The 26510-nt window shown below is 34.4% G+C and overlaps 1 protein-coding gene across 3 annotated transcripts; it reads right to left on the minus strand.

The window, feature by feature from the left end:
• Nucleotides 1-285: 285 nt before the first annotated feature.
• LOC110827618 (uncharacterized) lies at nucleotides 286-26397 on the minus strand. Of its 3 annotated transcripts, XM_087356166.1 has the most exons (11): nucleotides 25839-26397; nucleotides 23196-23329; nucleotides 20075-21068; nucleotides 19140-19882; nucleotides 18025-18213; nucleotides 17166-17306; nucleotides 16474-16613; nucleotides 14763-14902; nucleotides 14321-14460; nucleotides 12886-13036; nucleotides 286-12362 (listed from the first exon to the last, which is right to left on the minus strand). In XM_087356166.1, the coding sequence occupies exons 1-11, from the start codon at nucleotides 26365-26367 to the stop codon at nucleotides 11050-11052; spliced, it is 4614 nt and encodes a 1537-aa protein (XP_087212292.1). In that variant the 5' UTR covers nucleotides 26368-26397; the 3' UTR covers nucleotides 286-11049. The 3 variants fall into 3 exon arrangements, with proteins under 3 accessions (XP_087212292.1, XP_021915147.1, XP_021915148.1); XM_022059455.2 differs by having other exon boundaries at nucleotides 19140-21068; XM_022059456.2 differs by lacking the exon at nucleotides 25839-26397 and adding an exon at nucleotides 25660-25785 and having other exon boundaries at nucleotides 19140-21068.
• Between the last annotated feature and the right edge of the window lie 113 nt (nucleotides 26398-26510).

The following is a 26510-nucleotide window of genomic DNA, read 5'->3' on the forward strand; positions in this document are numbered from 1 at the left end:
AGAGGTTTTCATTTACTACAGATGAGATTTGAAATGTTATTTACATTTTATGTAATTCCAATGGTGAGTGTAAGAGGAAAGAGCACACAAGATGGATTTGAAGAATGAAACATTTGTAGTGGACTTTGAAACTACTGTTCCTTGCATATGGGGTATGCACTGTCACAAGTATAACAGTCTATTAGTAGAATAATTTAGGAGCCTTCACATTTACAAGGCAGCATCATTCTAAGAAACAAGTTTCTTCTCAGGAGAACCAAAGGGTATGAAATAAAACAAAAGAGCAATTGTCCATCAAAGCAATGTGTAATCTATAAATCATCTTGTTTACAGCATTAGAAATATGGAACAATGATAAGATACAAACTCTATCAGTACACCATAACTACATTTGTACCCAGTCTGGTGCATTTTCCTGCTTTCAATCAAACTCCAGTGTTCTGAATTACTGTAGTTTCTTCCAAGTTAATCATTTAAAATTTTATGTACTTCATAGCTTGTCAAGATATAAAGTGACCTAAAATAAAACCACCTGACATGTCCTACCTAATGAATTTAAACAAATGTTACTTCACCTGGTATCTACTAGTTTTGACAGGTCTTTGCACCAGTCGGACCACATCACCATAGGCCCCATTATTCTTTGGACTACAATATTTAAAACTCTTAAACAGAATGGGTAACAATATAACATTATAGGAGAGCAGAACAAAGTAGCAACCATTTTGCTGATATTGACACAACAGAGGAACTTCTAAAGAAAATAAGTATTTTAGTTTGTGTTTCTAAAATAAACAGTATTATTATGGGAGTCTCATACAAGTATATGCCAATTATATAAAATTGAATTTAATCGTGGTTCTTATAATTTTTGAGGGAGTTCTTTTTATTATAGCACTTAAAGGACAATGCCTGTGATCAGTTTGATTTATATGACTGTAGCTTTAAATTTAGAATCAAAGTAATTATTATACCAATAACATTACAGTACCAACTGTAATTCATTATGAACAAAAAAAAAATTGGTACTCTGTAACATAGCTATTTCATGTTAGCAACAAACAAGAAACTAATCAACATTTAACAACTTAAAGAGAGGTGAGAAGATTTGGTAAAACACACCTCTTATAATGTCACCTTCATATGCACTTTTATAGATGCTGCAGGAAGTTCAAAGCTTAATGTGTTTTTGAAATTCTAGTGAACATTATGAAGTACTATCCAGAATGAATCAAAAGCTATAAAAATCTATACAAAAACTTTCTGGCATAAACAAAAGCACACTATTTATTTTTGGTGCAACTTATGTATACATGCTGACAGTGGTCTTCTGTGTTCTCATGCCACATTGTCTAATACAAAGTTACCAATGTTCCTCTGAAACACTGGTAACTACCAACAAGACTTCACACAGGACACAGGAGGCCACAAATGAGATCTTCACTGCCATGAGAACCTAAAATCTCAGATATAATGTATACATTCTTATATCCACACTTTAACTATAAATACCGAAGAGAAAGCATATTACATAACATAACTCTGAATTCAAATTAATAAACTAAAGTTATTTTCTTAAGACAGCTGCAATGCACATTGTCATGAATTACAGTCCCATCAAACCACAATGTTACAAACTCTTAAAGTAAAACAATTTATTGGGCTGTTACTTTCAAAAACAATGTTTATCAACAGAAACAGGTCTCTTCAAATTCTTATGTGTCTTAAAGTAGCAAGTATTTGACAATGATTCATTGAATCAGTCTATATAAAGAGGCACTACATTGAGAACAGTTGGATATAACTTAATTAAATTTTAAGTACAAGCCCAATAGGATAAAACTTCAATGGTAATCAACTTTACATAAAATACATTGATACTGCCCATTTATAACTTTTGCTCTCACTAAACAATTTCAGTTTGTAACATATTAATCTGTAAATTAAGATGGGCATAAAATTAAAAAAATTGCAAATTCTCCCTAAAACATTGAGACTTCAATTGGAAAATAAATTACATCATTTTAAAACTACTGAATTCTTAATATTCTTAAAATAATAAATTACATTATAAATACCACAATTAAAATACAGTCTTCCTTTACCAAATGAAATTATAGTAATTAATTTAAAGCGTAACATAGCATTAGTTTACCAACTATATAATCTGGGTAAAGTAACAAACAAAACTGGAAACATTCTGAAAACACACTCCTGGAATTATGTCAGCCTGAGATACAGACCAGTTATTTACAGGGGATTAAAACAAATAATCTGATACTACTGCATAAAATTCAAGGTTGTCCTAGAATTACAGTGCACTCAATGTTAATCACATTCTAAACACACATCTTGCAAAACTAAGGTAAGTAAAGAGTAAACATGAAGCTTATTTTAAAGTAATAGTAGTATGGGACAATGGTCTCCAAACTACCTTTTAGTTTGTGGCCATCATGGAAAGAGGTATGAAGTCCAAGTCCCATTGCAACTGATAGTCAGTCAGTCGATGTGTCTTGGTGTTGAGCTCCTTTTCTGGGGCTCATGACCACATTTTACAGTCTGAGTCTTGACATTTACAGTCTGTCCTTATTGGGCATCTCCTCTGACAAGAGGTCAGGCCTGTCAACTAGAGGTATGAGGCACAACTGCCTGAAATTAAATAGTGTGTGCAATATTCCCAAACACAATACAAAATGGAAAACTTTATTACACGTGTATGTAATACTTTTGATTGGAACACATTAGCATGAGGAAAGCAAGTAGCTGGATTCAGACGGCATAAAATGTGATTAGAAAGACAAGAGGTGGAACATTAATAAATTTTTATCTTAAAATTCATGTTACTGTAAAGGAATAATTGCAACATGATATCACTCTTTTCTTTTATTTCTCATGTATGATGACTGAGCATGGTTATAGCCCACTCTTATATGAATAATTTTAACAAAACAATTGCTCCCACTTTTAAAATAGGCATGCACAGTTTTCTAAGTTGAATGTACCAGTTTTGTATTAGAATTATACATTAAAACAAATAATTTGTAAATGTGTGAATAATACATTAATATTGTTTACATGAAATTATAATTGTTAATTAATTTAGTTTTAAACAATTGGTGCATGTGATGATAATGTTGTACAATAGTGAGGTTACAGTTTTCAGTTTGAGTCGCATAATCATTCCCCACAATGAACATTAAATTTAACTGAACAATATATGTTGTCTGAATGTATCATATCACAATATTTGATATTTTCAGAACAATTTAATAACATCCCTATAGAATTCCTACTCTAAAACATGTAATTTCAAAACAACTCTTCTAAATAGGAAACCTTGGGTACTGACTGACATAACACATGGATTTGTGCCCTCCTCTTATGAAGGCACTTGAATCCCCTTCACTTGACAAAGTGAAAGATGTCATGAGTTTTGGTACAAATTACTTTAAAGTTTTCTCTCACTGAAAGTTTAGAGTACAACAGTGTGCATCACATGAGCTTCTATTTTAGTAATACCAAAAATAATTCTCACAGATCACTTGTCACTGCAAATTTCACATAAACCAGCTATTTACGTCTGAATACACAACAAAGTAAGTTGTTACACCAAGATTTTTTTGTCCTTATGGGAATCAGAACTGTCACCTAATTCTTGACTTTTTTCAAAAGGTACTTCACCATGTACACAACTTATACTATTTTGTTGCAAATTAATCCATATATAATTAACAATGGCTGTAGATTTATGCAACTGCATATCCTGTTGCATTGTCTTGGCACAATTTAAGCTACACATCATGATTTTGTATGGTAATGTGCATCCAAAAATACTTGTGTTGCTATATATTTCTACATCTTAAAATACTTTATTTGGATGCAAACATATATGTGATATAACTGATATTTTATTGCACTCAGAACATACAAATCTCAGCTCAACTCTTGAGTTAAACAATTTAATAATGAAATCACTGCACCTATCATTTTAAAGTTCACATGGGAAATATGAACAGGAAAATATATCAATTTGTAATTAAACGCTTGAATGGAAAATTAAGATGCTGTTGAATGCTTTTGATGATCTGTATGATAATTAACAAGATTATTTTTTGGATATTGTCATAAAAGCTTACAATGTAAAATGTCAAGAAAATAATCAAGTTTATGAGGCTTTTAATGTGTTAACAAATTTTCTAACAGCCATCATTGAAGGACAGTCCCAATCTTAAATGTGTTCTGATGCCTTTATTCAAGGCAGATGGTGATTTCCTGTACCATAAGAACCTGTTCAATGAGCACATAGGCAATATTTGAAAACAATGTGCACTTCATGCCACAATATCTGCTGAATATTGCAACTTTAAGTGGGGAGAAATCTAGGTCCATAAATGCATTATCTAAAACTGTGGCATGTGCATAAGATGCATTTAAATTTCTCACAGAAACAAATTATCATATAAAAGGTATGACAGACCCATGAAACTATTTAATAGTTCTGCAGAACATGAAACTATTATTTGTCTATTAAGAATAACAAAATAATGTTGTGTGAAGATGGCTGTCTTCTGGGTTGTAGCACTGTGTAGTCTGGTAGAAGTTTACCAATGCAAGGACCTCTGTAAAGTTCTACCACACTACACGGTGCTACAACCCAGAAAACAGCCATCTTTATACTCACTGCAGTTAGAACCTCAAATTGTACTTAATCTGTTGTGTGTTCTACATATATATTAATGCAGACAAAATGAGTTTTGGTCATTTATCATATGTGGAACATATGCTCTTTCAATGATTTTTCATTTGAGATAACTGGAGTGACCTGTGGAAGCAGGTTCAAGTACAAAATGATGCATAAACTTAGTCATCAAACCTTATGCAGTTTCATGAAGGCTTAAGACCAGACAGTCACTCAAAAAATGTAAATATATAAAGTAACACTGATACTGCACGAGTAAGCTCCAATGCACAATACTTCACACAAAGAATTCCTATATTTACACAGCCAAAACGTACCAATATTAATTCATGTATAACCAATTTAAAATACTGGTACATTACATACTAAATGGAGATTCATTTTGTAACTTCTTTCAAACAGAGAATACATTTTGCATTGGTGTCACTTGCTGCACTGAGTTTTCTGACTGGAACAATGGTCCCTTGTGAACTGTTTAAAATTTTACAATGTATATTAAACAACAGAGATTGAATTGGCATGTCTGAAATCTGTATATATTGTAGAAAACAATTTTGCATATGGCACAGGCAGAATATGAAAATCCAGGTTATCCATACCAGTGCCTGCCCATTTAATGCAAAATATAAATATATATACATACTTTACCTCAGTGATTCATAAAATCCTTAGGCATTCTACAGAATGTCAACTTTACTAAAATTAATTTCTCCTTTACAGCAGTACAAGTATTATAAACTGATCAAATGATTTTATGTAACAGAATAACATGCTAAATGGTGAATGGAGTAAAAACAATGGCAACACAAGAACAGGATTTATCAAATTTATTAGTATTCATTATAAAAATTATCAATACATTTATACAAGTGATTTTTAACACAGTATTTACCAGGACAACACTTTATTAATTTTAACTCAATTATGTTCACCACTTTGCCAGTTAGTTTCATTCTTGGTGTGGGGGAAATGTATTAAGAACACACTTCATACTTCAGCTGATATTTTTGGCATTGTACATGTTGTTACGGTATGGTACTGAATGCCTGATCTGAGACACATATAAAGAAATATTTGATTCCATTTACTTGCTTAAGAGTTATATAATTTTGAATCTAATTTTAAAAATAAGTAATGAAATGAAATTTGTGAAGCAGTCATCTTATTTTCTTGAATGACAGTATAAACTCTACTTTCTAGTTTTCTATGAATAATATATTTTTATATGCAAAGCAATTTTAATTTTTTGACACACTGCATAGTTGTCACTTGATCTATTGGACTGGCTCACTATAAAACAGAATTACACCACTGCCCTTGTCAACATTAATAGAACACTTTTATAGGCCTAATCTCACTAAAACAGAGGACCAATACAACATTTAAATTATAACGATCCTGTTTCTATGTATGAAATAAATATTTTTCTCAGAAGACAAGCAACTAAATACAAGTATCCAGTTCTCTTTAAAAAAGGTTTGTTACTAAGATGTGATAGGGTCAGAGGAAAACTTTTTAGCAAATTCTCAAGCAGAAATACAAAATGTATAAACACACGATACTCTATTATTTCCACATTTGTATTAAGCATTCCTGTTTTATGAAGAAAAGAAAAAGTGTCGAGTACTCTCTGAAATCTATAAATGTAGATTTCATTACATAAAATTTAAAGATTTATTCCAGTTTTTTTTAGAAAATCCAATGAACAATGTTTTGGGGGTCACAATCTTATCAAACTATGTAGGTCATAAACAAACATAAGGTAATTATTGGATGCCATTTATTAGAGAGTATCTGAAACATTATACTAGCACATGCATCTGGCATAGACTCAAACCTGAGTACTTCACAAATTAACAACATATTTACAAAACTTCTAATAATAGTAGGGGATGTTTTTAAACGTAGATTGGACCATATTACTGATGAGATTGCTGCCTGATGATGTGGAAAGCAAGGCACAGTCCAAGACATGACTCAGGGTAGCTGGGAGCATTCATCCATTCCGTCCTCAACACAGCAGTAGAAACAAATTAGCTTTTGTAATTGGGAAGGAGGAAGCAGCTAGAGCAGTGAGAAACAATGGATAAATTATGAACTGGGTAGGAAAAGCAGCATCAATCACTAAAATCAGCTCAAAATTGACCCTTTAAAATGTGCCATTCAAAAGTGATTTTTGTAGAATGAAACCATAACTTCCTGAAGAAAGCCAAACATTTAGTCCTAAATGCTCAGTATGCCACTATACAGTATATTATGCAAGATCTGAGGTCTCCATGATGAAAAAATTTGTATTACGTTCTTCTGGGTTTTGATGCCATGTAGCCTCGTAGATGGTTACCAATGTTTTGGGGGAACCTATCACCTTCATCTACCTGTAAGATGGCAATAGGTTTCTCTGAAATGTTGCTAACCACTTACAAGACTACATAGCATCATAACCCAGATCATCATAATCAGATAAACGCTGTTCAAGATGCACATGATTGTAAGGACTTCATTCTCATGCAAGAAAAATACCACACTGCTTGTGTAATAGTTATTGCAAAGATAAGTTTATTTTAACTTTAGTTATTGATCAAATAACACTTTGGAATGATGAATTTATATCTATTCCATGTCATTAAAATAAACATACTGTATACACTAAGATGTTCATGATCACAAAATATTGAAAAACTTTCATATTTAATATCATATGATAAAGAGAATATCATGCACTGCGAAGAGAGCACCGGACTGTTATATGTTCCAAAAACTGGAGAAAATTTTCTCATAATTCTTTACATAAAATTAAATCTTCAAAGAATAATACTCCCCAAATGCAAGAACTTTCAGACTCAAGCTGAGTACACGTTCATTTACTCATGTTAGTGACAAAATAATGTCACATGACTAAAAAAATATGGTTGAAATGAGGTAATTATACAGACCAAATGTGATGAGGCAAACAATCCCTGAAGGGAAGGAAGACTGTTAAAATCTAGCTTTAGAATAAGTTATGTGTGTAATCGTGTGTTGGTAATGGTATGAAACTTCTAAATCAAGTGTTAAGTATTACAATCCACAGTTTTGAAAATAAATTTTATTGCATGTACCATACAGTACAGTTTATTAGTAGTATGTAAAATAGTAACTTTGGCACAATTACACTACACAGAGTTAACAAGAAGCTTGTGATTTTTAATGTTGTAGCCTATATCTTCTGCCTCCACTAGTGATAAAATAGTATACATTATTAAATGTCAAACAATGACTGCCATACGTTAGACCTATTATTCACTCATGTTAATAGCTCATAAGTACTTTGGAATTTTTAATGTAAGACTATTTGAAAAATAAAGCTATGTCAATAAATCACCAAAAATTAAAAGCAAACATGGCATATCAACGGTGTACAGTATTACTAACCAGCACTAGTATGGTGCATGGAATACCAAAATATCAGAAGTTACTAGGAAGACTTCAGCTCACTACTGAAGATACCAAATTTTTAATTTAATATGCTGTGTAATAAAGGTGTTAACCATGACCTCATAAGACTGTGGTGACAGGAACAAACATATCACCAAAAGCAAGTAGATGGTTTTAGACATTCTTTATGAAATATACCCTGTGGGTGTCAGTCAGTCATTCATATCATTCAACTTTTGAATCCTTTGGTTTTGGTAAGGTGCAGTATGGGAGATCTATTTCTAAAAGTCAATAAAATATAATTTGGGTTATGAGAGTCAATTAGGGCCACTACTTGATGCCTAAATTTAATGAACATTCTATCACATTAAATATCCACAAAGCTAATAAATCTTTCATAAAAAAGTAATGCTTTTGTTGTTAACAATTCAAAAGTAAATACTCAAATTAAGCGGTTTTCATGTATCTAATGAGATGGTTACAGCAATTCATGATAAAGCAAACACTGGAAAATACACACTTCTTCATTATAAGTCGGTATTAAATTATAGGAAATTATGTGAATATGATAAATCAACATCTCATTTCTATGATTGAAAATTTCACTGTTTACTGTGATCTTTTAATATCCAACTGTGTCACTGGTGACTTGAAAACCAAAACTGATAAGCAGGTATTTATAACATCACTATTAAAACTCAACATCACATATTAACTTCTTTCAAAATTTAACCGTTGATAAAACCGATTTATAATCATCTTTCATCTTAACTTGTATTTCTTTCAATCAATTAAGCAACATTTAAGGAAGTTCTAAGGGACAGAAATAATCACAGTAACAAAAGTATCACTGCTCATCAAAATATAACTTGGCTCATGAAGTAAGGCCACAATCTTGCAACCAGGCATAAATGAGTTTTGAATGAAAGATCAAGCATGAATTCTGGTACTCAATATTCCTTTTTAACATTTCTCAATCCTGGAAATATGACATGCTGACTGAATGATAGATCAGACGGATATATCAGTGTTACGTAAACAGCACTAGAGAAATGCAGTAACAATGTATTCAAGTGTTACATTATTGTGCATCTACTCAGAAATTAATCAAGTTACAGTGCATTATTTTATTACCTATTTTTATAACAATAAAAAACAAACAATCTACACTCTGTTTTCCGAGTACCAACAAACACTGCAGGATGTAAACAGATTAACAGAATATACTATGAAACTCTCTTTTGAGGGTGGAAGTGCCAAATCTGCCTACTGAACAAAATCACAAAATAAAAATACAATTTAGGTAAAAGTAATACAACTGAAAAATTATCATTTTGGTATCCGAAGAACATACTGTAATGTAATCACAAATGTTTGGACCACTCTAGAGACAAAGAAACCTAAGAATGTGAATACGTTGGTTAAACGGGACCTTATCAGACTCAAAATCAAATATGTAATATACTGCTTCAAAAAATATGCAAATGCATCTCCAATCTGAAGAACATCTCCATGTTTTTAAGTACAGAGAATTTTAATCATTGCAACAATGATCAAAGAAAAACATCATTTATATTACTTTGTACATCAGTACATCCTCATATTGTCTCTGCACTTTGAAATAAGTTATGATTCAGTAAACTTAATTTTTAAAATCCAACGTGCATGTTACTGAAATGTAACAAACACAGACACTATGATATATAATAATGTACGCGATTTAGATGTAATTGTACAAAATGGGGATAAGAGGTCATATTATTTCAGAAGACTCCCAACTTATTAAAGCAGGCAGATAAACATTCCCACTTAAAATATATATCATTATAAATAAAATTACAACACAGCAGCAAAGAGTGACTTTTTCGTGTGATTACAATGACAAGCAATAATGTAAGTTATAAAATACTATATGTTTATGGAAAAATAAGATTAAAGAGCAGTCAACATCTGTTTAAACTTGAAACCTTAAACTTATAACTTTTCACACTCATGGCAACATTATTTCACCAACTGGGCCTATGTGTGTAATTAAGTATTTGCGGTGATATATCACCGAGTGATTCCCACACACATCTACAAACTATCAGTTCTTTCCTTGCATGAAGGAAATGGAATAGGACGAAGGGGGGGGGGATGTAAAATCAGATGTCATGCCATTATAATTTTTTAAACAGTTTGTTGTTTAACAATATGGTTTGTTGGTAGATGGTAATCAACAGCACCATTCAGGGAATTAAGTATGCAAGGAAAGCCCCAATAATAAAAAAGCTGTAATCCTTTGTCGTGACATTCCACTCTGAGTAACATGTCTTTCACTTCGAAGACATATTTCTGTTTTACAGTCATTCAAACTTTCATTCTAATGCAAAAAGACAGCATAGTGAGTCTCCATTTTGATAAAATAAAACCTGTTACTTTATGTAAAGTTATGGTACCAAAAAGGCACCCAAGTTGGAACACAAACACACTATTTCCCTAGCACCAGTCTATCAATGGAATGCAATTCATAACTTTATTGTTCATGAAAATATATATACAGTATTGCTGCCCTTTTGCATCATTTTATTCACGGCCTTTATGTACAATGAAGAAGCACTTTCTATCTCAAATAACGAGTTTAATACACAAACTCTATTCAGCAATGCATCTTAAGGGATTACTTCAACTGCAAACCATACCCAGAGGCACACACCGTTGTACACAAAGAATGTTATAAAAAATTATACAATGTACAACTGTGTACATATATACATATAAACTACTGTGAAATTTCTTGCAATATATGGTTATCCTAATCCTTATTCAATACAGACTTTACTGACATTGTTGTTTTCTTTGTTAAGGTACTAAAGTCTTTACAAAGGCATTCAATTTCTTAAGTGCAACCTGTATGTGCACATTTTATGAGTGCAAAAGGCAAGTGTCAGGGTGAGTTACATTTGTCCCAAATCATCTCGGTCCTCCCTCACTTTTGGTGCAGAAGTGTCCATACTCGCAATTATTTGATCTAGTAAGTTGACTGAAGACTGTGCCTTAGATGGTGAATGACATTTGGATGTATCCACTTTCGGTACAGACTCCTTTTTTACAACAACAATACAAGACTTGCTTTTATCACAGTCCTTCTTAGCAGGGGACATATTTAACTGCTTACTTTCTTCAGGACACAATTCTTTCTTGGTAGGTGAAAATCCTGACACTTTATGGCTGAGATCACACATTGCACTTTCCTTCTTAAGTGCAATACACACAGAGTCACCAGACCCATCAGGAAAAATTCCACTGTCCTCCACTGGTGCTGAAACTATTGTAGGTGACAAAACACTGAGACTTTCAACTTGATTCAAGTTCTGTCTTAATGGTGTACCACATGATCTGTTATCATCAAAGTTATTACCATCCTTCTTCTTGGAGGCTGAAGTAGTCTTCTTCATACTTGGACTACAACTGATATCTTTCCTTAGTGTCTTCTCATACCGTTTCTCTCGATCATGTTTATGCTCCTTCTTATGCCTGTCACTACTGTCATGTTCTTTAATTTTTTCTTTGTGTTCTGCATCAATGCTTACAATCTTTGCTTTTTTCTCATCTCTTCGTTTTTCATCTTTTTCTCTTGATTTAATTTTATGTTCCTTTATCCCACTTTCTGATTTAACCCTCTTTTCTTCTTTCTTTTTATCTGAATTCTCTTTCTCTTTGATTCCAACTTCACTTACATCTGTTTTCTTCTCTTCTTTCTCTTCATCCTTCTCTTTTCTCTTTTCTTCTTCAAATTCTGATTTCATCTTTGGTTCTTTCTTTTTTCCACAGTCATCCTTCTCTTTCCTTTTGGAAGAGTTCTCTTCATATCTTTTGTGTTCTACTTCTAGTTCCTTGGAACCAGACTTACCTTCTAAAACCCTCATACGTTTCTTTTCCCTCCCTTCACCATCAGCATCATCTAGGTCACGTTTTCTAGATTTACTTTCCCCTTTACTGCGATCTCCCTCCTTGTGTTCTTTCTTATGCTTGTCCTCATCTTTTCTTTCTTCAAACCTTTTTCTGTCTTTGTCTTTCCTCTCTTCCCTTTTTGGTTTGTCACATCTTTGGTTTTCATCTTTCACATCTTTCTTAGGAGTTTCACATGCTTTCTCCAGGTTTCTCTTTTCTTTGTAGTGATGTTGAGTGGTAACTGCCCGTGAATATTGATTTAAGTCTGATGTGTTTTCTGTGTCAGGGTAGTACTGTTTCAGGCGAACATGCCATGCTGTTGGTGGATAAAATCAAAACAGAACTGCATTAATATCAACTTTCTAACAGAAAAATTGCTAAGACATAAAAGTGGATAGGAAAACAAATTACTAAATTGTATCTAAGACCTTTGTAACATGAACATAACTTCAAATTCAACCATTTTTTATGTAAGTAATTATCAATTTAAGGTACTTAACAAATGCATTCTTCTTGCAAAAATTCCTTCAATGATTTCTTATAGATATGATGTGGTTGGCTTCCATGGTATAACTACTCTATCAACTGCATAGCTTATCTGGCATCAAATTAAATGAGACGAATGTGACATAGTGTAAAGGTCTCGAAGTGGACACTGTCATACTGCCAGTTGTCTGAATTTGTGTCGTCAAACACAAAATTGATTTCTTCTCACTCATCTTCATTTTGTTTCCTGGTGTAAGTAACATTGTAACATAACCATCCTAATGGATGTCCTAAAATTTAAAGAAATGTAATAAAAATGTAAGCATAATGTATGAAAATAAACCAATACTTACCAATACTGGTTACTGCAGAGACAGTGCGGAACTGGTGAATAATATTGCGAGGCAAGAAATAAATATCATTATCACAGAGCTGAATACGAGCATACCGGATTCCCTCTCGACGTAACTGGTTTAATTTTGCATCTTCCAACCACTGAACACACTAAAACAACATATTTATATCAATAAATTTTATACGACATATATTTTAATAAAAGGTTTATTATCACTTCAACTACTGAACCTACCTCATCTTATATCCTCTATGGAGACCAGTGTTCCACTATGTCTGAGAGATGAAGTAACAGTTTGCAGTAGGATGGTTAAGTCAGATACAACAGAAGTATATGCTACCAATATAAAAACTGCAAACCCTCTTCAGCTTATGAAGAATGTATAAAAAACTAACAAATAAAATACATTCTTGTTTATTGTTAATAAATACAATGTGAGTGGAATTTGATTTATACTTTGCATTTATACAGACTTTAAAATTTCAGCTCAATATGGAGAAAAATTTTATCTGCTAGGATGTCTCACACGCTCTACACTGACCCATGAAGCTGCTGCGATCAGTTCTGCCAACACTGAATACCAGACAGTGTCTCGAAGACAGCACTCAGCAGTGAGTAACCACTACACGTTTATTTTTGTTTTCTTTATTGCTGTAGAAATATTTTAATACACACAACTAGTATTTAACAATCACACTAGAGTTTCCATACGTAACAGTAACATTACTAGCATGCATGTCTGCAACCCTTAGTGCAGATACTTGGACACTGTTTACTCCAACTCTCAAACACTCTCGGATAAAAAGTAGCATAAATATGGCAGTCTTACTTTTTGTGACACGTAAACACTTCATGCTATAATATAAACTTCCACTTGTGTTTGGTCAGAAGGCATGTTCATGTATGTCATAATCAGTTTTGTGATGATACACACACCTGAAGATTAGCTCAGGTAATCCTTCTACTTAAATCATGCATGGCTGAAAATGTTGGAATCAAATCAGTTTTCATGAAAAGGCCCGTTAATGTTGCAATGTGCGTAATATTTGGTAAATTCTCCCCCATTCCACTGTAACCGAGGATGTTAGACTCCTACCACAGAAAATGATATGACCAAAAGGAGACTAATTCTTAAATTTTAGTTCCCAAAAGGAAGCTGCAAATAACAACCTGTTAACTTTAATGTTACTGGAGATGAAACATGGTGCCTCAGCATGGCATCCAAAGCAGAGCAGATTTTGACCTTATTTGCATCATAAGTAAAACACTCATGTTGGGCTATTAAAAAATTTGTTAAGCCTGATGAAAGGCCTCAGAATACTGGGTAAAAACTTGTTTCTCAATTGCATAATAGGGGCACATTATTTATTTTTTGCCTCAAATATAAAAATGAATAAGTTCATTCACTGACAAAAAATGCTATAAATCTTTACCTGTGATGTTGGTGGTTCATGAAGATCTAACTGGAGCTTCTCAACAAGATCTGGGAAATCTCCAGCATAGAATGCTACGACATCTTTGGTGACACGATTGTGATCATAGGATTGAGTACCATGCACTGCTTTCAAAATGCCTAAAATGAATGCATCACACAAATTTTAATAGCTACAAAAGCTATTTCACAAAAACAAATATGTAACAGGAATACGTTTCCACTGAAGCATCAAGACGCTAGTTACCTCTCAAACACATCAGTAGTAGACAAGATGAAATATTAATGGTGTCTAATGCTAAGGTCAGTAAAGACAATTTATATGGCAGCATGTAGGCTAGAATGGGGTAAGAAAAAATAGTAGCAAAACTATAATAAAAGTAAGCTTCCTACTGAAAATTGAAAAATAGAGTACTATTTATCCACGGAAGTTTCATACTCACCAACAGCAGCTGTTGTCATTCTATCGAGACCATGCCCAACGTGATCGGCATGTGCCTTAGTCCGGTCTTCAAACATATATTCACGAGCTTCAGACAGTCTTGGAAGATACTGTAGGTTGCGCAACTCATTTATCCCAGTTCTGAAATTTCAACAAATGCACATTAAATTATTAGTCGAGCCTCAATAGAGAAGGATTTCATGAAAATTACTCACTTTGGATACATTCACATATGTTCTGCAAAGAAGATGGTACTGGTATCACGAACACAATGTTGCTGTTAATGATAAATATACACAGTTATATGAAAGAATTTCAATACTGGAAGACAAAACAACTGTATTTCAGTGCTTTTTTCTTAGTGTCCATATTGACTTTTAAGGAATTTGACTCCTGTGAAAAGGATGAAGGATCCACTATGCTCAGAGGGTAAGATTCTGTTTATTCCTAATGTCAGGACTGAAGTAGCAAAAGCAAGGAGAATCTACAGGTTAACATAAACCCCCACATTCATGTGATTTATGACACCCACCTAAGAAGTTTGTTTGTCCACCATGTTGGTATTACCAATTATAGAAATTGAAAAGTATGATTATAGGGAAATCCCAAATAGCAAAACATCCACACCAAATTTCACTCGAATCCATCCAGTGGTTCTTGAGTTGAAACATGGAGACAGACAGACAGACACACACACAGACATGACCAGCCTTATGTGTGTTCATTTCATGCACATTGTACAAAGAATGCATAATAATGTGCTCTCATCAGATACTGAAGAAAAAGGAAATACACAGTACATCACAACATACAGACTTTTTAGAATACACCATTAGGAAGGTCTAAATCAGGGTGGGCAGGAAATAGACTATGTCAGCAACTGGTACTGATATTAATAATATATTAGGACAGAAACATACAAAACAAAGAAAAATACATTACCTCCATTAAATACTAGTGAGTAGGTTGGTCTCAAAATAAAGCGAGACTAAATATGTTTCTGTCTTGTCGTGAGAATGCAGGTTTCTATTAGTAAATGTTTATCTGTAAGTTTGTTCTTCAGTTTTGATCTGGAGTTATAAGTACTTCCAAACAATAATGTAAGTGCAACTGAATTTCCATAATGCTCTTACTGTGAGAAACCAAATTTCACAAACATACAAAAAAAAAGCAGGCAAAACTATAGTGGTGTATATTTCAGTCTACGCTTTTATACAGCAGAAAATTGATAGCAGGCATTACCCAAACGCACCTTGTCGTGGTAGTGGGGGGGCTTGAGTATCTCAGTGATCCCAAGAGCGGTAGCATAGCTACTGGTAGGGCCTCCCTAGCCAAATTGGTTGAGGGGGAGAGGTCACACTAAGACAGGTACCCTGGTCCTCCAGGCTGGGGGTGGTCGCAAGGCTAACAACCTTGCACCATAAAAAGAAAGATGTTTCGAAACCTCAATCAAAGCCTCAGACAGACGGACCTAATAGAGGACCGAATGGAAGAGAAGAATTGAGGAGGCCATGGACCGAATACGGACCGGAGAGCCATAGAAGAAGAATAATTTCCCAAATTTAACCTGCTTGCCATTTCTTCATTAATGTAGTTTTGATTTGTAACCACTGTTCTCAAATATTTGAACTTTGCCACAATTCTTAACCATGTACTCTGTTATGATCCCATCCTATAGTAAAAGAATACAGAGAATTATAAATAAATTTTACCTTCTTCTTTTTGCTGGTGATTTTGCCATATCTGCAGTTGGAACTAATTGCTCCCCAGGACGAATCCACAGGATAGGACCATCATTTGATTCTTGAGGTGTTTCCATTTGCACAAATGACAGTGGTCCCCATGGCATAGTCTGTGATGATAAAATAACATATAACTACAATTTTCCAGGAAAAATTGTACAAATGTATGACTGTGTATACAGGAAAAAACAGCTATTTTATCAAAGAATAGTACAGGTCTCTAACTAAATGTAAATCATAAAATAACTTGGACAAGACAGAATTTTATAACAATGATCCATAAAACAGGTGTACCACCAACAAAAATTACTGTCCTTTCACAAGAATACCTCTTTCTTCTGCCTGCACTTAACCATAAAAACACTTTTTCCAACTCATCCCACATAATTTGACGGCAGTAATTAAAATACAGCCATCACTGGCTCAATTTTAAGGAGATTTCCTACAAGAAGCAGAGAACTTTCACTGCTATTGCCATTATTACCAACCCAATTTCAATAACTCAATTCAATTCCTTTAAAAGAGTGATGAGTGATAACACCAACATAAATTCATCTACCAAGACACAAGCAGCTGGGACATCAACTGTGCCTCGTAACATAAACTGAATTATGTAAGAGGCGGCAGTCCATATGAAGAAGAAATGTATGTATACAACTTACCACCTTCAGGAAAGTATTTTCTTCCAGTCTGGTTAATAAGTCTGGAAAGAAGCCACCGACCTCCTCATGAACTTTTCCAACTAAGCTAATCTGGTGGAGGGGTCCATATCGAACAGTCCCATTAGCATAATGTTTGCATACCTGCACAGAAACAGTGTTATCAGTAATTCCTCCCTGATGTTAGCAAACAAAATTCAACACAAGATAGAACTTCAGTAAAATGTTACATCACAATATCTATCATGTGGCCAAAGAAACACCTACAAACTGTCAGTAACTTATCCGAATATTCCACATTTCAACAGACTGTGTAAAGCAGAAACTAAGTCCACGGAATACCATACTACCTAAATCATACTGCTGACAACAAACATCTTACCTATAAAAAAGTCTATTCTTTTACGTAAAATGGAAACTTTTCCTCCAAGCCAATTAATATTTTGTCCAGTGACCTAAAGGATCGAGCGTATCCTACTCCAGGTAATTTCTTAACCTCTTACCGCTATTATAAAATCTGTTATGATCTGATTTGTCATGACCAGATTATCTATGGCAGCATATTCAAAAAATACAAGTGTACTTTTTGGGAACATATTAAAAACACTTTAGGAGTCTCCATAAATGGGATAAATAGGCATGTCAAATCTGTGATCCCAAATCTATTTCTAAGTTCTGATAACAAAACAGTAGTAGTAGTAATAAAAATGTCTTTAATCTGGATATCGAGTAGAACCTCAAACATCTAGTGCTTATACCATGACATCTTTGATTTATATTCTTGAACTGGTGAGCAAACAGTATATTATCAGATAGAAAAACCTTATCTACCATTCAATGTAAGCCAAAATTCTCTGATTACCTGATCCCTATACTGCTTCATAGTAGTTGTTTCAATGTCAGAGTTTCGCCCTAGCACTCCATTCTTGACAGTGAGTGATGGGTAATTCTCTGCCATGTGTTCCAGTAGGTCTGGGAGATAAGCAGCAGCATCATGAACAATTCCCATTACATGATGTGCATACCCATTCTCATCTTCACCAAAAACTACCTGTGAATATGTATGAATATGAGACAATAAAATAAGAGAGAAACTCTTCTAAAGGAGAGGCATATGCCATATTTCAAGGTCCCATTACCAGGACTTCAGACTTGAATAAACAAACACAAAGACAGCTTTTGTCCAGTCTGTCTTGGATTTCACAAAAAGAATGTAAGCATATCACTGGCTTGTTTTGACTTCTAACCATCCATCTAAATTCACCAGAAGAAACGGTCTTTGGTTTTAATTCAATTTTTTTTTCTGACTGCCTTTCATTTAATGTAATTTAAATACCCAGCATACAGGTATCCTGTAAGATAACAGTTAGAACATATTCAAAAGACAGGGATACATTTATTGCTTCATTATATTACCCAGAAAGTAAATGGCAAAAACCTTACACCACTTCATCAGGCTACCATTTTAAATTCCCATATGTAGCTACATTAACCCAGTGTCCTACGTGAGCGATTAAATGCGAGCGGTGCGATTTGCGTGGGTGAAGCGGAAATATCAAACTGGCTGTTTGTATGGCGCTGTCCTAGGTTACAGCGAATCAGTCAAGAGAGTAAAGCGGCCGGATTCCGAGATCAAATATTTTGATATTTTCGCGCAGGTCGCTGCGCTGGCCAGTAAGGCGCATGCGCAGAAAGACCGTGTGCTTCTATTGCAGTCTCTCACTGAGGACACAACAAGCGATTCCCTTATGTCATATGACACCCCATGCTGCTTATGCAGCTCGCTTCTTATCGCTCACGTAGGACATTGCCTAATAGCTTTTGATTCTCAGTCTACTGATGACCTCTTCTGAATGCTATTTGTGCAAGACAACACTAATTTAATCCTTGACTTTCCTTTTATTGTAATTAAAAAAAAACAAGTAGGAACCAAGCAACATTATTTCAGAGGAAATAAATACCATGTTGTACACTTACCTTAAAATATTCTTGTGCTAATTCTTCCATCTCCTCATTGCTAAGACAATCAATTTCATCTTGATACATGTGCACAACTGTGGCCCCACCATTGGCATAAGTCTCTATGCGAATGAATCTTCCATACTTAAGCTGTTCAAGACCAGGTTGGGTAAGTGGGAGAGGTCTAGGGAGGGAAAAATGTTTTGTTTGATAATCAATCTTCAGTCCAACACCAAACACAGTCGAATCTGGACAGCTGTACTTCACATATTTGTCAATGGTCTTGTCCCGTCGGCACTGAACACCAATACTCGCTCTTTTTATTTTTGAACGTTTATAACACCTTGAGCAATGATGCTTCCTATCTGATGACGAGCTATGGGATCTCTCTTTTCGATCAATTTCCTTTGCATCTGAACTCCTTCTATCACGGGATCTAGAATCTGATGTACTACCTTCAAGCTTCCTCTCTCTGTGCTTATCACTGTGATCAGACTTATCCTTGCTTGATCTACGTCCTGAACCACTTCTCCCACTACTACTACTGTGCCTTCTTTGCACATCCTTACTACAAGACACAATGTCTTGATGGCTATCAGTATCTATATGCTTCCTTTCACAAGCAGTCTCTTTCAACTGACTGGCGTCACTCTCATCAGTAAATTGAGTCCTGGTCTGTACAGTAGTCACCTTTTCCACTTCATCTGCAGCTTCTCCACCAATGTCATGTGACCTGGGAGAAGATTCCTCCATAATTGGATCTGAAGTCAAAGTAACAGCACTTTGAGAATTAATACCAGAATCTGCACTTTGTGAATTAATTCCAGAATCTGAAAAGAAAATGCTGTCTCCACTTCCAGGTAATTTTTTCTCAATATGTTCAATTTTGGTTGCACCCATATCTATACTACAATTTGATACAGTGGAAGGCGAAGAATTTATAATACCATTACCAGTAGTTCTACTTGTCTTCTTACTATCTTCAAGAACACTCTGTGCATGCGAATGTATGTCATCTTTTGTGACCATAGGCGGTGTATAACTCCTCTCATCAGTATTAGGATGATTCAAAATACTGTTATCATAACTCACAGATACATCGGATGAATGGAGGGAAGGTTGTGTAATCACATTTTTCACAGCTTTAATGTCATCAATTTCACTCTTTGATTCAGTTTCTCCTGCTTCCAATTTATTTTTCCTTACAGTGTTACCTGTACAGTCAGGTACATTTATGCAGGGAAAGTAAGGTTGCTCATCCATAAGAGGTGTACCAGGACTCCCTACACTTGCATCTTCTTTTTCTTCTTTTACATTTGATAGTAGATTTTCAGGATTATCTGAATTCTTCGTTTGGGGTAATACACATAATTCATCTTGACTAGTGCGTAACTTGGATTCACTGACACCTTCACTCTTAGACCGTGCATGCAGATCTGTTCTCTGAATGGCTTCAAATGCCATCTTTGGAAATACTGAATGGTTTTCAGGATCAAGCAGGTCAATGGACTTGTACCCCCCTTCAGTCTTAGAATTTGAGCCATCTTTAGAGTCAATCACACAGTACACACTATTAACTTCATCAGAAACTCTTTTATCACCTTCAAATAATGAACCACTCACTGAAACTGAATCTGTCTCTGCATTATCACACACATTACTAATATCTTCATCAGTTTCTCTTTTTACAGAACATGAAAGTTTTATGGTCCTGGGAGAAACATTAGATCCATAATGCACAGTTCTGTCACTGGGCAATGTATCCAACTTTACATTTCCTGTACTGAGTTGTACCTTAGCACATATGCTATCACCAAGTGTCATACTACTGTCTGTAGTATATTCCTGGCTTGTCTCTTTGGAAGATCCACTCACAGAATCAGGTTCATCATTTTCCCACTGTTCTACATCATGGCAGTGGGCTGGTATTGTACTTGTAACAGATAGCTAAAATAGGACATGATAACACACTATTAATACAATGAACTATAAACACACAATAAAAACAAGGTTGTACAAAGTAAATTACTCAAAATCTATGTTCACACTACACAGTACCTAACGTGAAGAAACAATGTTTAATCATGACACTGTTGGGAATCTTTCCTTAATATTGGTGCATATACAAATAGTTTTCACTTTAGTGCCATTTTACACACATGCAACATTAATCATGCACAATTATGTATAGAGTAAGAGAAATGTTTAACTTCTATGGCATTCAATTTTAATTTGATGATTTAGCTATTTATATGCTACAGGCACTTCAAAAAATTAAAACACTTTAAAGTGAATAAAGCAAAGAACTCCTTTTGTAAATTCAAATGCACTTCAAACTACAATCTCTGTTCTAGATCACTCTGCATTGCTGCCAAGTAGGTCAACAGCAAAGTTTGATGGTACTGGATTAGGTAGACATCAAGAATCGCTTCTGACAAAACTACGCAGTAATTTATGACTTAGCAGATTCATTATTGAGATTTGACATTTTATATGGCAGTAAATATACAGAAATTAGTGAGATATTAGGATGCCATGTTGACAAGTATGAAGGCTGTCTTCTGGGATGTTGTCCAGTCTTACTGTAGGCTTTCTACCTTCATTTCAGGCTCTGATGATGGAGGCAGTATGTTCTTCTGAAATGTAGGTCAATGTCTACCACATATGATGCAACATCCCAGAAGAAGATATTTTTATACACCAACTGACTGAAACTAGTAAAAATGTACAAGACTGATGATACAGTATTTGGAAAGATGAACAAAAGGGATTTCAAATGTGAATATCAAAGTTTTAGTTACACCTCACAGTTATTTGTGGTCCTATGTGTTGTTGTAGACTCAACGACAGTTAACAACATTTCAGAGGAACACATCACCCCTTCTTCTTCAGGATAAAGATGGAGGCAATATGTTCCTCCAAGATGATCACAAATGACATCTTCACCGCCACGAGAACTTGAAATTTCAGAATATACAGTGGATTTCAGTTAATTTGGACACATCGGGACTGAACGCTTAGGCCCAATTAAGCGGCTGCCCCAATTATGCAAAGTTCCACGTAAAGAGTTAAAAAGGTTTATTCTTTAAGATTTGTCCCAAATAAACAGCTGCCCCAATTAACAGGAATCTACTGTAGCTCAATGTTTCCAAATCTAAAATATATGTACTGGCTTCTTAATGTCACCGGAATCTTCCAATTCCTGAACACAGTTCTCCTCCATCTATCCACTGTCATCTCCTAATCACTGATTCAGGAGTCCTTTCATCCATCTAAATCTCAAGTCTTCCTATTTTCTTCCTTTCTGGTGACATCCACTGAAAGATTTCTTGAGCCATCTTATTAACATGGAATTCTATAATGTCATGACATAATTTAATTCACTTTACTCATCGCAAATATGTCACTCTACTGAAAGAAGATTAATGACACGCCTTCAAAATCCATCCCTCAGTTTCCTTTAGCTCTTCAATATAATGATGAGATTGCCATTATAGAAACAGAACACAGACAGGTGCGATGTTCTCAAGTAATCAGTTGTGTCCATCCATACTGACATATTTATAATCACCCACCAAGACTTCATTACATTCATTCACTGTGAAAACTTAAGTGAGGTTTGGAATCCAAGATTCATCATGACATTTATCAGGGAAAAATATACAATACATATTATCTAAAAACAGGGTGCTGAGGAAAATGACTGAATGTATGGGAGGGTTAGTGACAGGAGATTTGAGAAAATCACACAGTGAAGAACTTGTAATAAGCATACAAATGGAGGAAACCTACTGACTAGCTGAACTACCAACTACATGGAATTAGTAGACAAGTCTCCAAGAACTACTTCCTTTCACTTTCACAATTAAAGATTAGTAACAAAAAGGATGCTCGGGTAAAATATGGACTCAAGTGCGTTATCCTCAACATTGTCAAAACATGGCAAAGATCACTAGCTCTTTTCTGCCAAGCACTCCAAAGAACCCTTACACAATCAACAATCTCACTATGTCAATGGGGACTCAACAAAAATGTTTTATGAGCGAACTTGTGGCAACTAAATTTCTTACTTACAGTCAGATCACTCTCGGACTTATTTTTTGCATCATGAGACCAGACTTTGGTTCTCCTTTCTTTATCTCTGTCCCTGTGTTTCTTTTTCTTGTGATGTTTCTTTTGATGATCTCCACCTTGGTGCTTTGAAGAACCTGAAATCAGTGAAATTTTCATTGAAGCAAAGCAGTCCAATGAAAATTATTAGTTACGTATAACATAGTTTTGTACAGCAAAACTTGTAACAAAGGACAGGCACATGGAGAGGCATGAATTTACAAACTCTTTTTAAAAGTTTGTTACTAAGTCCTGAAGCATGATTTATCAGGAAATATGTAAGAAATTACCCCAAAAAACACCTTCCACTCATTCATTTTTATCACCAGTTTGGAAGCTATTTCCTATTAAAATTATCTGATTCTGCTCAACATAATCATGTTATCCAAAAGTACATTGAAAGGCACTCCAAATGCATGGTCATGGTCCATATGCCACTGCAACCAGAGTCAATATGTTAAATTCACTATACCACACTCATATGAGAATCATTACAATGCAAATCTCTACCATACTACAGACACAGAAACAGATAATAGGCTATACACTGTATTTTTATCAGTCTGTAATACAGTCAAGGCTCTCCGAATTTATGCTGTTCTGTCAACAGTTTCAGACAAAACAACTGAATCAATTCAGAAGAATGAAACAATGTTTAAAATGAGTGTACATATGTTTCAGTAAAACTTGAGGAAAGTAAATAAATTAGATTGTTATTTGCTCATTTCTTTTGTTAATAAGATGAGTAGGTAAGATCAATGAGTAAATCTTATTCTGAAGGGATATGCTTATATAGAGAGAGTCAAAAATATGTTTTGGAAAATTTAAGGGTGTTATGCGAACCAAAATAAAAAACTTTCTATGAACGTGGGTCGGAAATGCTTCCTTAACCCAGATATTTTAACTGAATGGCGAACACACATTCCTGTTACAAAGTGTTTATTACGATGCACCTAATTTGCGATTTCGCAATGTGTTCAAAATTCGATCTCTCCACTTATGCTATGACAAGTGTTGGTTGCTTACATGGTTAAAACAAGCCCTGGTGTGTTTTGTTTTGGTTCCAAAAGTACTTTTGACTCAACCTGTATTTTCTCATTGCCTACAGTCTAATAGTGATTTTAAAAAATGACCACCAACCAACCAACACCTGTCTATGAAAAGACAAATTACAAAAAATGATTTAGATTGTGAGAAGAAAAGACTACCTTGGATGTAATCCAAGTTCAATGGCCTGAATCATGTGGAAATTCATACTGAATGTGTTCACTGTCTGTTCCTACATACTTCCTAACTAACCTAATTCTTTATCATGATCTTGAAATAAAAACTGAATTTGTTTACTTAACAACATTTTCAGACTATATAGTGTTGAATGAGAGAATGACTGAATAATAAATTGAAAAGGATGTGGAAGGAAGTGGTCATGGTCTAATCTAAGACACTATCGCGGCATGATTGAAAAGTCTGAGTAAAACCTTAAAAAAACCTCAGTCAGGATAGCCAGTCTCCAGACTGAGATTTGAACCCAGGACATCCTGAATAAGAATTGGGAGTATTAACCACTCAACCACAATGTTCAGTAAATTTCCTTATTGATCCCTGCCAAGAGCTAACCTTCTATTGTTTCACATCTCTATATGAAACTTCACAGACATTCTGAAATTTACCATCTCAGAGTTTACTGAAACCGGGGGTGGTGTTAAATTTCAAAATAAAGAAGGAAAGTGTCCTGACAAAGCATTCTAATAATGACCATTTATTTAATTTAGGTTTCATAAATTAATGGGACAATTCCCTCCAAAACATAAGTTGTTGAGAAGAAAATATTTCCTTAATAGAATTATTTTGCTCTGTATAATATAGCACTCTTACAAGATGTCTCTGTACATGGTTATTACAAACACATGTTTGTATTTATAGTATTAATTACTGTATTTGATTTAGATACTATATTTATATTAAGATGTGTTCCACATGCTTGACTTGGTGCTATGAAGGCTGTATGAAATATAATACATTCTATTCTATTCTGTTCTAAAGAGTTATCTGGAGTAATGTATTTGATATCTAGACAGAAAAATTAACAAAAATTTGTAGAATTATTCAATTAATGCACATTACAAGATGCCATTCTTCTTAAAATATAGCAAGTGTCATCTGTTGGTCGTCATTTTGGCAATAACAAACTTTCACATACTCCAACACTGATAATTACTGATCTGAATACTTACTATACAGACCTTTGACATTTTGGTTATATTCTGCATATATTACAAAATGTCAATATACATACAATGACCAAAACCCAAGAGAATGGTTACTGACAACACTATTTTCACTTGCCAATTACTGAATCTAGTAGCTGCAAGTTTGTTATACAGCACAAACATGTGCTAGGAATTAGAGTAGAGTAAAGTTTATTTACATTCCATAGATCCTTCTTAGGACTCAACCGAAGGACAATGAATCTTGATAAACAGCACCCTGCTTCACAAAACATATTACCATTCACACCAATATGTTGGTTACACACTTTACCAGTTTCAACTTAGTAGTTTATATTTGTTGGTTAATGGCATAAGTGAACCTAAGAAAATCACTCACCCACTTGTTTCCCATCTAAAGTGCTACCACCATTTATTGTGTTTGAAATATTATGGTCATCACATGCCATCTGATCATTAGAGGATATACTGTTTGTCTTCAATTTTATCAATTTGTGGGGTGTATCACTTTCACTAGCACTTGATGTGCTAGAAGAATACCGCCTGCCCATTGCATCATCAACATAACCAGAATTTGAGAGCTTTCGGTAATCGTGATGAACTCTTTTCCTTTTACTGTGATCTGAATTTACTATATCTTCAGACTTAATGCCACTGTCTAGATCATCTTCATTATCTAGGTTTCTTATATCAATCTCATCAACCGATGACGCCGTTGCTAACAACCCAGGTAAGTTACGGTAACTATTTAATTCGCGTTTTTCAAACACTTTCATAGAAAGCCCTAACATTGATGTGCACTTCGAAACATTGATATTCTCTACAGTTGCTTCACAATCATCGGGCAATGTACTATTTTCTTCATGATGATCACTAGACATAGAACTTTTCATACTCTCGGACGCCATGTTAATTTTGTAGTCGAGACCCCGGATGAATTTATGTCTTATAACAGAAAATGCTATTGGTCGTTCAGAAGCCGCGTTCGTTTACTATTCGCTGAAGATACGCCATTACAATCTCTCTTTGACCATTCATAGATATTCTATGA

This window comes from Zootermopsis nevadensis, unplaced genomic scaffold (assembly GCF_977971745.1).
Source record: "Zootermopsis nevadensis isolate Lab colony 2312 unplaced genomic scaffold, Znev_1.0 Znev_ptg000025l, whole genome shotgun sequence".
Lineage (NCBI taxonomy): Eukaryota > Metazoa > Arthropoda > Insecta > Blattodea > Termopsidae > Zootermopsis > Zootermopsis nevadensis.